The following is a 17,489-nucleotide window of genomic DNA, read 5'->3' on the forward strand; positions in this document are numbered from 1 at the left end:
CTTTAAAGGGCACTACTTGGACCAGAGCCCTACGGCCCTATGCCATTTAGGACCCGTCCTAATACCTGGATAATAGTTCAGAAAGTAGCACTTACAGCTAATGATCTATGACGATGACTAATTTCAATGTTAGTTACTGGTCTCCTGAAACATTCATATTGTATAAACCTGTGTGGTCTACATTTATGGCTATATGGTAATAAGTCATAATATATAAACCAAACCATATATAAACCAAACCGGCCAAAGGGAAAGCAGCTTGCCTTGGTGAGGTCATCTGTGGATTACACTCGCAGTAAAAATATGAACTCGTGTTCTGACATGACCATTCCCGGCTAAACCCACAGCAGGCCATACATGCACGCACAAAAACAGACACACACAACCACGCAGAAACACACGCACGTGCACACGGAACTAATCACCAAGTGTGAAAGGGGGATGGGATCTCGCACTCAAACCCACAAAGCAGAAACTGAACAACAGTGTTTCCCAACTTCCGGTCCTCAAGTATCCCCAACAGCACACATTTTTGTTGAAGCCCCAGACAAAAACACCTGATTCAACGAGTCAAGGGCTTGATGATTAGTTGACAAGTAGAATCAGGTGTGCTTGTCTGGGGCCACAACAAAAATATGTACGGTTGGGGGTCCTCCAGGACCGATGATGGGAAACACGACTGTACAACACACTTACAGTGGCAACACTAAGTTTGAGCAGAGCCACACACACAGCAGCACCCGCCACAAGGAGCACTCTGCTTTGTCTCTATCTCTCTACAGCCCTTATCTGACAGAGGGGAGTAGGCAGCTATAGGTGGTGAACTAGGGAGAGCTAGGGATGACACGGTTGGGGGTGGGGGGTGTGGGGGGGGGCTCACCTCTAGGTCCTGTAATGACAGGCCGATGATGGTGTGTGAATGCCGTTCGGGGGGAGGAGGTGGTCTGCGAAGGCACGACAGGGCTGCTGAAACCACACTTCTCTGACTTCTTTAATGTGTTGGGCGATGGCATCCCTGGCAAGAATGATTGATAAGTGAAATTTAATAAGGAAAGGGCACGAAGACTCACAGGCTGGGTTCACAGGTGAGAGAGTGTGGAGGAAGGGGGGTTGGCGAGGCGTGGGGGCCAGACTAGGGGGTTGGGGGGAGGAAAGGGGAGTGGTCAGGGCCCAACGGAGTGCAGCATAGGCTATTGTACGAGTGGAGGCTGGTCTTTAAAGGGGAATACAGATAGTTTTGTGCCTTGCGTCGCAATTATTAATTTTTTTAAAGATATTTCCAAAAATCCTAACCTTTGTTGTTTGCAGGGTCCTCAATGTTAATACATCTGACAATGTTAGGGATTTGATGACGATACAGAAGCTAAGTTACTGTATTACTTTTGAGAAGCATAGCTCAGAGGCACATACGTGTGCATTGATTGCCATTTTGTAAGGACCTCTTTGCCTATTCAGTTGAAATGAATGAAATGAAATGAAATTCCAGGAGACAGCACTAATTAGAAAATGTAGATTTTATTTTAATTTTATCGTGTTGAGGTTAGTTGTTAATAAATTAATGATATAATTTCCATACCAGAAAATGGGCCCAAAAATATATAGAACAAATAGACATCTGTGGGCTGATGGGGGTTTAGGGTTAAGAGAGAGATGTGGGAATTGTAAAAATAGGGGAAGGAGGAATAGATGGTATAGTAGACAGGTAAGGTCCTAGTGGCAAAGCACACAGCATGGTCACACAGTCCTGTCCAGTGTGACTGGGGCTTTGCTGGGTTAATGTGAGCAATGGGCTCAGATAGCATTTTCCACAAGAGTTTAAGCCAAAGAGAATAGTCAATAGAGAGACCATGCATGATAATGTTATTTGTATGGTTCATATTCAGTCTCTACTGTAATTGGTTGTGCACCACAGCCAATCAAAGCTCTATCTGACCACACCCCAACCACACTGGATGCTTTCGTTTTACCTTGCCAGATGTACCAATGGAATGGTCTAAATTATGCAAACTCTCTACACCATACAAGGTAAAACTAATGCCCCTGATAAACACTAAATGGCTTTTAAAATATTAGTCTAAGAATAAAGCTTTCCTAATAATTGTAATGCCTCTCATTTTTGTTATGGAAGAATTAAGCATTCCTTCCGACATTCCGAATAGATCATGCAACCAAGCAGAGCTGGATTTGGCCTTTTTCTAGCTCGTCTTGAAAGCATTGGAGTTGGGATCTGAAGTCTCTAGATGGGTCTGTGTCAATGGATTGAGGTATGTGTGTAAAAAGTGTGTGTGTCAATCTAGCCCTAAATGACACAGAAGTCTCCATGACTCGCAGACTCCTTTCCCCTTTCAGGCAGTGAGAGAGGGAGATAAAGAAAGAGATGGAAGGACTGACTAGTAATTGCCCTCCGTTGGGTAAAGAAGGGTTTTTGGGGAAGGCTGTTTGATCAAACTGAGTTGGAAAGGGAAGGACTTAAGGTAGAAGTAGACCCTAACCATATAATATATATATATATATATATATATATATATATATATATATATATATATATATATATATATATATATATATGCTGTGCAAACTGATCCTATATATATATATAGGATCAGTTTGCATATCTGCTCTTGGACCAGTTAGGGGAAACTTCTCTGGGGTGGGGCCAGGTTGGAGGATGGACACACAGTCACAGTTTAGAGAACATCAAGAGGAGAGGGTTGGCTGCTTTCAACACAAAGAGACCAGGTCATACTGACACCATACAAAGTATCCCAGCAATCAAGAAACAAGAGGGCACACAGACGAAACAAACACAGGTCTACAAACCCACATTCAACATACACTTTCACTCAATTAGAAGCTCCACAATGGCTGACAAGCACACAGCATTCATCCCTCAGATACACACTTGTTCTCCATATAAAGACGTCTTATTGGACATATTGCTGATTGTCGACTTTGATCTCAAACACCTTCACTGGAAGTGCATATATATATATATATATATATATATATATATATATATATATATATATATATATATATATATATATATATATATATATATATATATAAGCCCCAGCCTCATAAACAACACAAACAACAGTAACCACAACTTCTAGGGAGAGAGCGCGGCAGTCAAGCATGGGGAAAAAAACATCTGACGTTTGGGTGGCCACCAAAGACGAGTCGCCATTTTAAAATCCCGAGGAGGTTTGTGACCAATTGCACCACACATGGGCCGTCAGAACCATAAACACCATGATCCCAATGGCTGTGTGAAGCAGAGAGATGAAAGATAGGGGAGGGGTCAGACCAAACGTTGGCCGTGCTCTTTGAGGGGGAGAACTTTCGGAGAACAATTCTGCCCATTCATTACTATACCTGGTCCCTTTGAAGTGGTGTTAGCGGCGGCGGCGGCTAGCTAGCTAGCTTCAGAGGCCCGCTGGGCTGGTCCCTCTCCAATAGGGTAGCATAGACCAAGCAATAGGAGAGGCTGGAGGGCCTGGAAGGGCCAGTAGGCTCAGACTTGGGCTGGAGTCAACAGGTTGATTTGTGTGCTAATGGCCAGGATCATATTCAAAGGGTTTCTGCTGTAACAGTAAGAGCCCTGTTCAGTGTGCAGGCAGCTATTGTAGACTAGCCTTCTTCATGTGCTAGGGAATGGGGTTGTGTGCTCAGGAAGCTCTGGGTGCACGTGATTCAAGAAGAGATAGAGATTCATTGAGGTATGCGTGAAGTGAGATAGAGAAGAGGGAAAGCGAGGTAGAGAAGGAGAGAGAGAGAATGAATAGGAGAAAGTGGGTATAGGGGCTGAGACTGGGAGGCAAAACATCTGGACTGAGAGAGAGATTGCGTGTGTGTGTGCGTGTGTGTGTGTGTGTGTGCGTGTGTGTGTGGGGGAATGCAACTGTGTGTACTTGCTTGTGTGTTTTCTTGCTTGTGTGTCTGTGTTTAAAGGGCCTGAAGTCTGAGAGTGAGTAATGAACACTTAAAAAGATTCTGTCAGGTGGAATCAGAGCTGGGCTGTACTCAGCACTTTCCCCATTCCGAGGCGTTATTACACATAGAGGGGCCGCTTCTCTCCCCCCGTCTCTCTCCATCCCCCCTCTCTCCTTTGCTCTCTCCTGCCTCTGACAAATTGACAAGTCTGCTGGCTGGCGGGTAGGCGATTCTGTATCGAGCATCCGCCCCCCTCCTCGTCTTTCTCTGCTGTCCATCCGTCTCCTCTGCTTCCGAGGCCTCTTCTCCGGCAAGCATCAATCAGGCCCAAGCTATCCCTGCTTTGCCCCAACTCAGGGTGTGCAAGTGGGCATGCACAGCAGCCAGACAGGCTATAATGGAGAACGGTCCTTTACCCGAGTGGACAAGCAGGGCAGGTTCAGCCATGAATACAGACGGCCGCATCAATGCCAAGGACAACAACGTGCAGAGTCATGTCTGCTCCACAACGCCTTCTCTGATAGGTGGAGACATATCAGGAAGCGGGTGTAGGTAATGTTCAAATACAATGAAATGCGATTACGCTCCCGAACTTTAACCTATGAAATATGTCGATTGAGTAAGTCTTCTCCTGGACATGTTAATTGATGAAACAACTTCTTCCTTGAACAGTCAGTTGAGACATACAGCTCAGCGCATTACTTAACCCCCTTCACACACTCCCAAGCAGACAAAATACACACATGCAGAGACACGCACACACTCCCTCCCTCTGACACTTAGCTATTGAAGCCCCGGCGAGGCGGCCATGTGAGTGACGTGTTCCTGAGACCTGACGTGGGTTACCTGGGAAATGGATGGCAGGCCGTTCCGCGGGATGCACTTTCACGAGCTGCGGCTAATTATAACACTGTCCCCACCGTGGTGAAAGGGCCACACACACACCAGACAAGACTTCAGCAGCTGTTGACGTGGCATACTTGTCCCAATGTCATCGAGTGTTTCAACACACACACACGCACACACACACACACACACACACACACACACACACACACACACACACACACACACACACACACACACACACACACACACACACACACACACACACACACACGCACACGCACACAAGCACACAAGCGCGTCTCGGTAACCACAAACAAACCAAAAAAGCAAGCCAACTGGACATCAACAAGAGCCAAATCCACCATCAAACAACATCGCAATGCTCAACAGGATGACAAAGGCAAAAGGAAAATGACACAAGGGGGGGGGGGGGGGTGAAGCTGGAAGTTTGGATGACGATGAAAATCTGGAGAATGCGAATAGGCAGACATGCGTAACGCAGACATTCATGTGTCGGCTTGTAATGTTCCAACTCGGGGTGTAGATAAACAAGGACACAGGCACCAAGACACATGTTCACGGAAAATGTATGCAAACACACACAGACACACAGTCCACACCCCGGTTGGTGATGGGGGCTATGAGGTGGGAGGGTGTAGCTACAATTCGCTCTGAATACGTAGACAATATGTACTGAAGTTGTTGACAGACACTTAAGATATAAAATGGGTGGAGTCGCTTGAATGTACATATCATGGTGCACAGTCAGGATTCAAATGGACATGAGCCCCATGCTACAGTACAGACACAGTGCAGGTATAAGGCCTAAGGTGTGCCGCAAGGATCTGTTTCAGTCCCACTATTTTTCATCACAATCACACACAGTGAGGGAGAGGTGGAGGGGGAGGGTAGGTGGGGGGAAACTTGGACAATACAAAACACCAACCACAGAACTCGATACCACAACCAACTACAGAACCACCAGATTTGGAGGAGGGGGGTTAGGGGACTGGGGGGGGGGCAACATAGGACGGGAGGTGAAATTGGAAACAGTAATGCATCTTTACCTTGTCTTGAGATGAACGAACTAGCTAGCGAGCCACGCAGTTTATATCCAGCTTTTGAGAGACAAAAGGAAAGGGGGGAAAGAAACAGGGGGGAAAAAAAACAAAAAAAAGAGGCAGGGTGAATATAGTGTAGCGTTAGGAGAGAATATGGAGCATTACCTCATCAATTAAGTATGCATGTCAGTCCTTCTCCTGTGAGGGAATGCGGGCCGGGGGTCACGTTACACATACAAATCACACACACCCATTCACAAAAGCAATACACCCACACACACACACACACACACACACACACACACACACACACACACACACACACACACACACACACACACACACACACGCACACAGTAAGCAAACATACTCGCACAGCCTGTTTAACTCATGCCTAGGACATGCACTCGTTGACGCCGTGTCAAATTTCTATCCTCTTGGAACACGAAACAGAAACACGAACACAGACGCACCATAGAAAAACGAACACACACACACACCCGCCGCCAGTCCTCGCACTCTGAAGACGGGCCTCTGAGCAACTCCTCCCTAAAATTCCCCAACCACAAACACACCCCGGCACCACCCCCTTCATGGATCACAACATGTTAGTAATAGTATTCATGTCATCGTTAATACCATGAAGGTGAGCCATAAAATGAAGGGGGAAAAGCCCATGGGCTCGACGGCGCTATTAAGTGACCCATAAAGTAAAAGCATTCTGATATTCTGAGCTTGTGAGCACACAGGGTAGGACACTGGACCTTCCGGAGGAAAGCTGCAAAATGGCAAATTGCCCATCAAGACAGATCGCCTTTGTAAAAAAAAGTATATAAAGTCATGTGAGCCTTCGCTTTATGTAAGAATGGAAATCTCACGCGTCACCGACGCGTGAGGTCGAGACAGACAAGGAAGAGACAGGACACGATTCTCCCCCTCACTGTAGACACAATCCTACATTCTCACTCTTGACACACACACACACACACACACACACACACACACACACACACACACACACACACACACACACACACACACACACACACACACACACACACACACACACACACACACACACACACACACACACACACCACTCCCTCTCTAGCTTGAAAGCAGAGGAGAAGAGCTATGTACAATCATAGTGGTAAGAGTAGGGAGGGTATCAGGGTAAAGGTGTGTTACAGGGGTGTTGGCATTAAGGGCAGGTCAGTTGGCAGCTTACAGCAGTACGTACCTGGTTCCACTTCGTGCCAGCTGCTGGCCTGGCTGCCGCTGCCCGGGGAGCGACCCTGGCCCGGGTAGTAGGACTCCTCTCCTGGACTGTCCACCTCATCCTCCATACACTTGATTCTCTTGGCCGAGCTGGTGGGAACACAGACACAGACACAGACACACACACAGACACACACACACAGACACACACACACACACACACACACACACACACACACACACACACACACACACACACACACACACACACACACACACAGGTACGAGGGTGAACGCCTGCTAGCAATGTTTTAGTGCTATTCGGAGGCCATTCCTTAGCGCTTAAGAGTTTAATGACAATACCCCTGTTTAAATATCTTCACTCATAAAATCGTACATTCAGTCATGATCTAAATGTGTCGACAAGAAGTATATTGTCACTGGTGTCTTTATAGAAACACAGTGTGTGTGTGTGTACGTTTAATGGTTGATCTCTTTGTGTCTGGTGCCCATGCATGTGGATCAACTTCCATGCTCTGCATCAGCCAGAATATGGAGTGTGTGTGTGTGTGTACATAAGGGTATCATCTGATGAATGCAGCCATCCCCCAGAGAGAGAGGCAGGCCAGATGAATGGAATCCTCTTTAACAGTGGCAACTCTGGCCAAGGATCAAGAGCCTGGGACTGACACACACGGCTGGCCTGAGTCTACGGCTGGCCTGAGTGTGTGTGTGTGTATGGGGGGGGGTCTGTATATGTTTGTGTTTGATGTGTATACAGTTAGGATGTAGCCTATGCATTTGGGTTAACGGGTGTGTGTGTGTGTTTATTCTGTCTGTATGTAAGCATGCATCCGTGTGTCTGCGCACGTGTGTTTGTGTGTTGGGCTCCTACTTGCGGCCACATTGGGGCCTCCCATCAAAGCCTGTCCCACACTGCACTCTGCTTCACACAGTATCACTCCACACATGGACAGTGGTTTGGTGCTGGTGTGTGTAAATCTACAAGACCACTGCTAGGGGGCATCTCAAATTGCTCTCTATTCCCTTTACATGATGCACTTCCTTTGACCAGGGCCCATAGGTATCCCATAGGGCTAAGATCAAAAGTACACTATATAGGGAATAGGGTGTGAATGGGGAAGCACCACTAAACCAGTGAGTTGTTTCCCTTGCCGTTGGTTCTGACATTTCTTTGTGTGTGTGTGTGTGTGTGTGTGTGTGATGTCTGCTGGTGGGTTTCCCTCCTAATTGCATAATTAGAGGCGGGGCACACACACACACACACACACACACACACTAAAAACAGCCTCCTTGTTCAGCCGTGTTCGCTTGGGTAGGGAGGAGTCTGGACGGAGGGCGAGGCCGCAGGCTCACGTGGGCTTGACGCACACGGGTGTGCGGAGACACACACACACATGCGTGCGCGCTCACCAACGTGTGTACACATACTCTCGCACACGCACGTGCATCCGAACCCGCACACACAGCACCTGCGCATACACATATGCAAACCCATGTGCATTTAACATGCGCAAGTTTAACCAATGCACATGGAGAGTGTGTGTGTGTGTGTGTGTGTGTGTATGCTAGAGCGTACAGTGCAACACTTTCCATTAGAAAGGATGGATATTTTGCAGTCATTATGTGAGTACGGTACAGGAGATGGTAGGTTGGAGGTTGAGCCCAGTTCAGTGAGCAGTGCCTCCAGGCTCTGTGTTTGTAGCTGCTCTTTCAGACCTTACACAGTGCGTGGGCTGTCTCCTGAGTAACGGGCAGAGTCAGAATGGGTGTGTGTGTGTGTGTTTGAGAGAAACACACATAAATGCGCTCCTAAACACACACATTGGTTTGAACGCACAAACGTGTGCATGAGCAAATACACACTGTGAGGTAAGGCTCTTGCTCGGAGATTGAGCAAGCCCTGTGTGTGTGTGTGTGTTTGTGTGTGTGTGTTCTGTGTGTGTGCGCACGCTTGCGGGTGCATGCTTGTGTGTGTGCGTGAGTGTGTGTGCCTGTTTGCGTGTGTGTCCCTCTCATTCTGTGTGTGCGTGAGGGTGTGTGCTTGTTTGCGTGTGTGTCCCTCTCATTCTGTGTGTGCGTGAGGGTGTGTGCTTGTTTGCGTGTGTGTCCCTCTCATTCTGTGTGTGCGTGAGGGTGTGTGATTGTTTGCGTGTGTGTCCCTCTCATTCTGTGTGTGTGTGTGTGTGTGGTTACCTGCTGGAGGAGGTGCTTGGTAAGGGTCTCCTCATGGCCCCGGGGCTCATGCTGTAGTAGGAGGAGCTGTCCAAGTCCGCCAGCGAGAAGTTAGGACCCGTCCCCGCTGCGATTGGGGCTAGAGAGAGAGAGAGAGAGAGAGAGAGGAGAGATGAGGAGAGATGAGGAGAGAGGGAGAGGAGAGAGGGAGAAGAGAGATGAGGAGAGATGAGGAGAGAGGGAGAGGAGAGAGGGAGAGGAGAGATGAGGAGAGAAGGAGAGGTGAGGAGAGAGGGAGAGGAGAGGAGATAGGGAGAGGAGAGATGAGTAGAGAGGGAGATGAGAGGAGAGGGAGAGGAGAGATGAGGAGAGAGGGAGAGGAGAGAAGGGAGGAGAGAGGGAGAGGAGAGAAGGAGAGGAGAGAGGAGAGAGGGAGAGGAGAGAGGAGAGAGGGAGGGAGAGGGGGAGGGGGACCATTAGTTGTGTTACATTTCAAACGTGTGTTTTTTTAGTGTGTTTTTTTAGTGGTTTTTAGTGGTCTCTGTAGTGGTTTCCTCTCCCTGTCTTCTTGTCATCTCCTTCATCTTCACTGAGCCCAAACGCACAGAATAGACCTGAGCAACATGGAGGAGTATTGGGAATGTGCTCCCACCTGTACAGTGCTGATGAGAGGAGACAAGAGGAAAGGAAGCCATTTTTGACTATTGAGACGCAGGCGGTACCACGTCCGCCTTGTTGCACCAAAGTGTCCCACTAAAAAGGTTTCCCTTCCCACTGCCTGCTCACTCTCTCTTGTGTGTGTGTGTGTGTGTGTGTGTGTGTGTGTGTGTGTGTGTGTGTGTGTGTGTGTGTGTGTGTGTGTGTGTGTGTGTGTGTGTGTGTAGGTCACCGTGGGACTAGCTGGCATGCTATCGAGCGCCTTTTGTCAGCCAGTCCATAAAGGCAGGCGTTGGTGCCTCTTTATATTCATGGTGACAGGGACCACTATTTTTGATGAGGACAGCGCAAACGTGAGGCGGAGGGGATGAGGGAGGAGGAGGGTTGCCGCTGCATACCAAACAGAGGAGAGGAAGAGGAGGAGAGGAAGAGAAGGAGGAGGAGGCTGTGACAGACACGGTAATGGTGTTCCTAATTAACATTGGAAGAGGACACTGGTACAGGGGCAAGAGGAAGAAAGGGAGGGCGGGATGGATGGAGAGGGGGGAGAGGGGGAGGGATGGAGAGAGAGGGAGAGAGGGAGGGATGGAGAGAGAGAGGGATGGAGAGAGAGGGCGAGAGGGGGAGGGATGGAGAGAGGGAGGGATGGAGAGAGAGGGAGAGAGGGAGGGATGGAGAGAGAGGGCGAGAGGGGGAGGGATGGAGAACGGGAGGGAGGCAGGGAGAGAGAGGGAGGGATGGAGAGAGGAGAGGGAGAGAGCGCGATAGGGGAGAGAGGGAGGAGAAAGCGCAATAGTGCATGTGTCATCACAACGTAGCATCCAGCAAACATCTCTAACAATAACTACCAAAAAAATCAACACTGTCCCGCATAGTCATTCCATAACCCACCCCCACCCCCAAAAAATGCCACTGTCATTTACAAAATTCCATCCCCTCTTCATCCTCCCTCCCTTCCTAATCCAAAGTGGCTTGGCAGGTTTATTTACGAGGCGGGCAGTAAAGCGGAGGGTACATTTGCATGGCTAATAGTGGGGGCCGCAGAAGTAATTTGTGAGAGAGCTAACCTGGGCACCGGGCTGCAGTAACTCAGCCTATAGCTCTAGTCTGGAGAGGAAGAAAGAGAGGGATGGAAGGAGAGCGGGAGAGTAGGGACAGAGGGGGGGGGTGTAAGGATAGAGGAAGGAAGGGGGAGGGGGGTGTAGGGATGGAGGAAGGAAGGGGGAGGGGGTGTAGGGATGGAGAAAGGGGGGGAGAGGGGTGTAGGGATGGAGGAAGGGAGGGGGAGAGGGGGGTATAGGGATGGAGGAAGGGAGGGGGAGAGGGGGGTGTAGGGATGGAGGAAGGGGGAGAGGGGGAGTAAGGATGAAGGAAAGGGGAGAGGGGGTGTAGGGATGGAGGAAGGGGGGGGAGGGGGGTGTAGGGATGGAGAAGGGGGGGGGGGGGTGTAGGGATGGAGAAAGGAAGGGGAAGGGGGTAGAGAGAGGGATAAAGAGAGTGAAGGAGGGATGGAAAGAGAGAAAGGGATAGAGGGAAATAGAAGGAGAGGAAAGTAGGAGGAGAGTGATAGTGGGAAAGAAAGAGGGATATCGAAATATAGGTGTACAGCGAGGGCCCTTCCTTCGGAATCAGTGGGATAGAGGGATGAGAAAGAGAGGGAGACAGGATAAAGGGAGAGAAGAGAAAAATGACCAACGCTGCAGTCTGTCTGACTGGAATGGAAATCAATCATAAAGGTAATCCGCAGTCTCTACCTCTTAAGGGCTTTATCAAGTGCTTTTTGCCTCCTGGAGGATTCCAAATGAAACCTGTAGCTATCAGGCCTGCATTGATCTCTCTCTCTCTCTCTCTCTCTCTCTCTCTCTCTCTCTCACTCTCTCTCTGATGGAGCCTTCCTCTCTCTCTCCCATCTCTCCTTTCTCTCGCTCTGTGATGGAGCCGTTCTCCCTTCTCTCCCACCATACCTGTCAGACTACCTTGGTTGTACCTTGCCGGTGCAGGAAGAAAGTTTAACATTAGCGAAATGTTTCAATCAGCTCAATCTACTCATTAGCCACTTTAGTGCAAAGGAATGCGTCTCAGACGGTAGGTATGTGTGTGAGAGAGAGACAAAGGCAAGCACACAAACTAGTGCACACTAGTGCCGCGACAAGGTGGTGCTGCTGTACAATTGGCCCATCTGTTTGCTAGCCTCTCTATCTATCCCTCTCCCTCCCCTCTCGCTCTCCAGTGTGGTCCACTACCAAAGAGGCTGCCATTTCCTCCCCATGCCCCCCTCACCTCACCGGTCTTGTCCCCCCCCCCACCCCCCCACCCAGTCCAGCCAGACACCGGGGATCTAAACCTCCACAAAAGCTGTGAGGGCTGTCTTTAGAAAAAAAGAGAAGAGGGAGAAAAGAGAAAAAGAAAAAAAAACATCTCCTTTGTTCGAGCGGATTTTCAAATTGAAGCATTTGACAACAAAGGCAGCAATCAACTTCAAACCCGGACATCCGCCCAGCAACTAGAGAGCGAGAGAGAGAGAGCCCCCGAGCCGCTCCTCCCTCCACTCCATCCCTCCTCCTCTCCTTTCCATCGCTTTATTGACGGAGAGTGTAATGGCATGATGGGATGAGCGAACGACTACAGAGGGAGGAGATGCGAGGGAAAAGGAGCGAGAGAGAGAGAGAGAGAGAGAGAGAGAGAGAGAGAGAGAGAGGAGGGGGAGGGAGAGCGAGAGGCCCTGACAGGACTTGAGTTTTTCTGCTTGGTCAGCGCCGCTGTGTTTTCTCTCTGTTGCTGCCCTGCAGACCTGCTCCTGGACTTAACATACACACACACACTCCTGGTGGGGCTTCTCACACCCATACGCACGCACACACACACACACACACAAACACACACTCCTGGTGGGGCTTCTCACACCCATACGCATGCACGCACACACACTCCTGGTGGGGCTTCTCACACCCACACACACACACACACACACCCACACACACACACACACACACACACACACACACACACACACACACACACACACACACACACACACACACACACACACACACACACACACACACACACACACACACACACACACACACACACACACACACACACACACACACACAGAGATAGTGAGCTACCGCTGTACTACTGGTACTGGAAACTGCCTTCAGAAATTATTCATACCCCCATTACTTACTCCATTTTTGTTGTGTTACAGCCTGAATTCCATTTATTTTTTATCTCATCCACCTAAACACAATATCCCATAATGACAAACATGTTTTAGGATTTTTTATTTATTGAAAATGAAATACAGAAACATGTAATTTACATAAGTATTGACACCCCATGTCAGAATCCCCTTTGGCAGTGATTACAGCTGTGAGTCTTTCTGGGTAAGTCTCTAAGAGCTTTACATACCTGGATTGTACAATATTAGCCCATTATCATGTTTAAAATTCCTCAAACTCTGTCAAATTGGTTGTTGATCATTGCTCGACAGACATTTTCAAGTCTTGCCATAGATTTTCAAACCGATTTAAGTCAAAACTGTAACTAGGCCACTCGGGAACGTTCAATGTCATCTTGGTAAGCGACTCCAGAGTATCTTTGGATTTGTGTTTTAGGTTATTGTCCTGGTGAAATGTGAATTTATCTCCCAGTGTTTGTTGGAAATCAGACTGAACCAGGTTTCCCTCTAGGATTTTGCCTGTGCTTAGCTCTATTCCGTTTAATTTTATCTTTAAAAACCTCCCTAGACAAGCATACCCATAACATGATGCAGCCACCACCATGCTTGAAAATATGAGTGGTACTGTAATCAGTGATGTGTTATGTTTGCCCCAAACTTAACATTTTATATTTATAAAAAAGTTAATTTCTTACATTGTTTTTTTACAGTTTTACTTTAGAGCCTTATTGCAAACAGGACACATGTTTTGGAATATTTTTTATTCTGTACAGACTTCCTTTTTTTCACTCTGTCACTTAGGTTAGTACATGTATTGTGGAGTAACTACAATGTTGATCCATCCTTAGTTTTCCTCCTATCACAGCCATTAAACTCCGTAACTGTTTTAAAGTCACCATTGGCCTCATGGTGAAATCCATGAACGGTTTCCTTCCTCTCTGGCAACTGAGTTAGGAAGGTAGTCTGTATCTTTGTAGTGACTGAGTGTATTGATACACCATCCAAAGTGTAATTAATAACTTCAACATGCTCAAAGGGATAATCAATGTCTGCTGCTTTTTTTTAAAACCCATCTGCCAACGGCTGCCCTTCTTTGCGAGGCATCGGAAAACCTCCCTGGTCTATGTGGTTAAATCTGCGTTTGAAATTCTATATGTGGGGTGCAGAGATGTAGTGGTCATTCCAAAATCATGTTAAACACCATCATTGCACACAGAGTGTCCATGCAACTTATAGTGAAGCACTTTTTCTTTTACTCCTGAACTTACTCCGGCTTTGCCATGACAACGAGGTTGAACACTTATTGACCGAAGACATTTCACCTTTTCGTTTGTTGATTCATTTGGAAACGTTTCCAAAAACATCCTTCCACTTTGACATTATTGTTTTTTGGGGGTATTGTTTTTTTAGGCCCAATGAAGACTTTCTGAAGGCACTGTATATTTTAACACCCGTTATTGAGTGCTGCTACTGTGGCACAGCCACCAGAGCCACACCAGCTGCACTGCTTAACCCCATACACCAGTACCGCCAGTGGCTGTGTGTGGCGCCCAGATGGCACTGCCCACTGGCACAGGAGCCGGTCGGGGCATGGTGATGCTGTTGGGGTTGGCAAGGCTGGCACACCGTGTGGTGGATGAAGGGTGTGTGTGTGTGTGTGTGCATTAAGTATCCCCAGAGGTGGTGCCAGGGAGTGCCAGGGGGCAGACAGAGTGGCTGAGGGTGAAGGGGGGGGATGGATAGAAGGATGGCAGGATGGTGGAAAGGCCTTGCCAGCCCTTCTCTCTTCCATTATTCATTCATTTGCTCACCCTGTTCTTCCCAGTCGTCTGGTCTATGGGTGTCCGTGCCAAGGCCCCATTGTGTGTGTGTGTGTGTGTGTGTGTGTTGGAGGGATCCCAGGTGGGCATGCCCCATGAAATGGGTGCTGTTTGCCACTAATACTAGCATGGTGCCAACTAGTTTTTAGATTTTTAGATAGAGTGTGTGTGAGTGTACTCGTGTGTATTCATGTGCTTGAAAATACGTGTGTGTGTGTGTGTGTCTATGGTGGGCCACTATTAGCAGATGACCTGCAGGTGGACACCATTGGTCGAGGCGTGTGTTGCCCTGGGGCCGGATTCACAAAACATTACTTACGAAAAGAACTTAAGAAGCTGCTTAGGACAAAAAAAGAAGAAGTTCAAGATAGTTTGTAAATGCAATTCCTCAAAATGTTCTTAGGAATTTGTAGTTTTTTTTTAGGAACTTCGTAAATATCTTCTTATGTGGCATTGACATCAGTGACAACTAATAACTAAGCCGAATGTGACAGGGATGATAGGATCTAATTTTATTACATGTATTTATTTGCTTAATGCCTCGAGAATAAAAATGTGTTAGTCGGCTCGCGAACCCTTTACACACACACACACACACACACACACACACACACACACACACACACACACACACGTTATCTTACAGACATTATAGCTCGACTAAGGTTAGCTACTGTACATCAAATTCAAAATGGATAACCAAGGAAAGTGCAATTAAAAACTCAAGCAAACAAGAGGTTGAAGTGACGGTGGAGGAAACAGCAGCCAGGAAAAGGTTGCTGTTGGGGAGACTTGATAACTGCGGGGTCACTGCAGACACCAAGAAGAGAGGATGGGCGAGAGCGGCCGAGTCGGTCTCTGCCGTCGGGGGTATGGCAAAAGAAGTGGTCAAAATGGCAGTTGAGAAGACATTTCTTCTAAAGGTTTTCTGAATCTGTCCCCATGTGTCTATGTGGTGCCTCCTGGCACTGTGTCGACAGGGTGCCCTGGTCAAACTGGCACTGTGTCGACAGGGTGCCCTGGTCAAACCGGCACCGTCTCGACAGGGTGCCCTGGTCAAACCGGCACCGTGTCGACAGGGTGCCCTGGTCAAACCGGCACCGTGTCGACAGGGTGCCCTGGTCAAACCGGCACCGTGTCGACAGGGTGCCCTGGTCAAACCGGCACCGTGTCGACAGGGTGCCCTGGTCAAACCGGCACCGTGTCGACAGGGTGCCCTGGTCAAACCGGCACCGTCTCGACAGGGTGCCCTGGTCAAACCGGCACCGTCTCGACAGGGTGCCCTGGTCAAACTGGCACTGGGCTACAGAGATAAAGCCATGACTGTGTGGCAGGACAAAGTAGTGATACCGCATTTGATTGGGAATGTCTAGAAGGACCAGTGAACTAGATTAGAGGAACACGGTCTCAGAAGAGACAGATAGAATGTACGTAGAATAGAATGTACGAGACATAGATAGGTAAGGGAGGAGAGAGAGAAAAAGGGAGGCATGGAAAGGAAAGGGCGGTACCCAATCGCCCAAATTACCCGGGCCCGGTAATGAACAGGACAATTCCAATTCCGCCCAAGTCACGACTACCAAAATAAATGTAAAAAACGATGTAGCTATAACCACTAACTTTATGAAGACTTTCATTTCGCTCTCTCCACCCTCCCTCCCTCCCTCCCTCTCCCTCCCCCTCGTTTTTTTGTGTGGTGCTTTAATAGGATATTGATCGACAGAAGCAGATTCGATTGGGCCCTGCCACTGAATTGTGTAATGGGTGCACAAAGCCAAGGTCACACTGCCATATAGACGGGGGTGGGTGGGGAGGGGAGGGGGGATGTCACCCCATTCAATACCATGAACGACCTCTCATCTTCTGCACTGTGCACAAGTCAACCCACCCCCCCCCCCCTTGCTTGGTTCCACGCATGCATACACACACACACACACACACACACGGAGCGTCGTAATGTCGACCTTACGTGCACCTCCACACTTCCACTGGGATTACGCTAAAGTGCATCAGCTTTTTGATGCCAACTGTTCCACACACAAAAAAAAGGAAAAACACACACACTCGCTCAGGAAGTGTGTGTGTGTGTGTGTGTGTCCACCAAAGTCATGGCTGTGCATACTGTCCAGCACTCTATCTGGCCATATAGAGCAATCCCCTTTGAGGGACCTGTCGACCCCCACCCACACAGATACAGCTTTGCTGACTGGGTAGATATGGACACGTTGGGCCAGTGGCTATTTAAGGGAAGACCAGGCACCCTTCGGCAAACCACGGGTGCTGTCAATGTTTTGGGGGGGAGGGGGATCTCTAAGGGGATTGCTCTATATGGCCAGATAGAGTGCTGGACAGTGTGTCTGTGATCGTCTTCTAGATGGAGAGAACCTGGAGTGCACTCGTATGGACCCTGTCAGGAGGCAGGAGTTTCCTGCAGGTACAAGTTGTGCAGGGTTTTGTTCCAGCCCAGTAGGTCTGTCTCATGTGCACTGTGTCTGTGTATTAAAGGTTTACAGTATTCTTTGCCTGACCTGTTGATTGGCAAAGGCATTTTATTTGATATATTCAACA

General features: G+C 48.4%; 1 protein-coding gene across 6 annotated transcripts in view; it reads right to left on the minus strand.

Moving 5' to 3' along the window:
• nfia (nuclear factor I/A) overlaps positions 1-17,489 on the minus strand; it is a 181,432-nt gene that overhangs the window by 28,510 nt on the left and 135,433 nt on the right. For 5 of the 6 annotated variants that reach the window (XM_064934776.1, XM_064934775.1, XM_064934778.1 and 2 more), the window contains exons 5-7: positions 9,282-9,399; positions 7,087-7,214; positions 5,853-5,903 (exon numbers count right to left, since the gene is read on the minus strand). In XM_064934776.1, coding sequence (XP_064790848.1) covers positions 5,853-5,903; positions 7,087-7,214; positions 9,282-9,399 — 297 coding nt within the window. The remainder of the gene's footprint in view (positions 1-5,852; positions 5,904-7,086; positions 7,215-9,281; positions 9,400-17,489) is intronic. The other variant, XM_064934777.1, reaches the window with a different exon arrangement.

Source organism: Oncorhynchus masou, chromosome 24, assembly GCF_036934945.1.
Source record: "Oncorhynchus masou masou isolate Uvic2021 chromosome 24, UVic_Omas_1.1, whole genome shotgun sequence".
Taxonomy (NCBI): domain Eukaryota; kingdom Metazoa; phylum Chordata; class Actinopteri; order Salmoniformes; family Salmonidae; genus Oncorhynchus; species Oncorhynchus masou.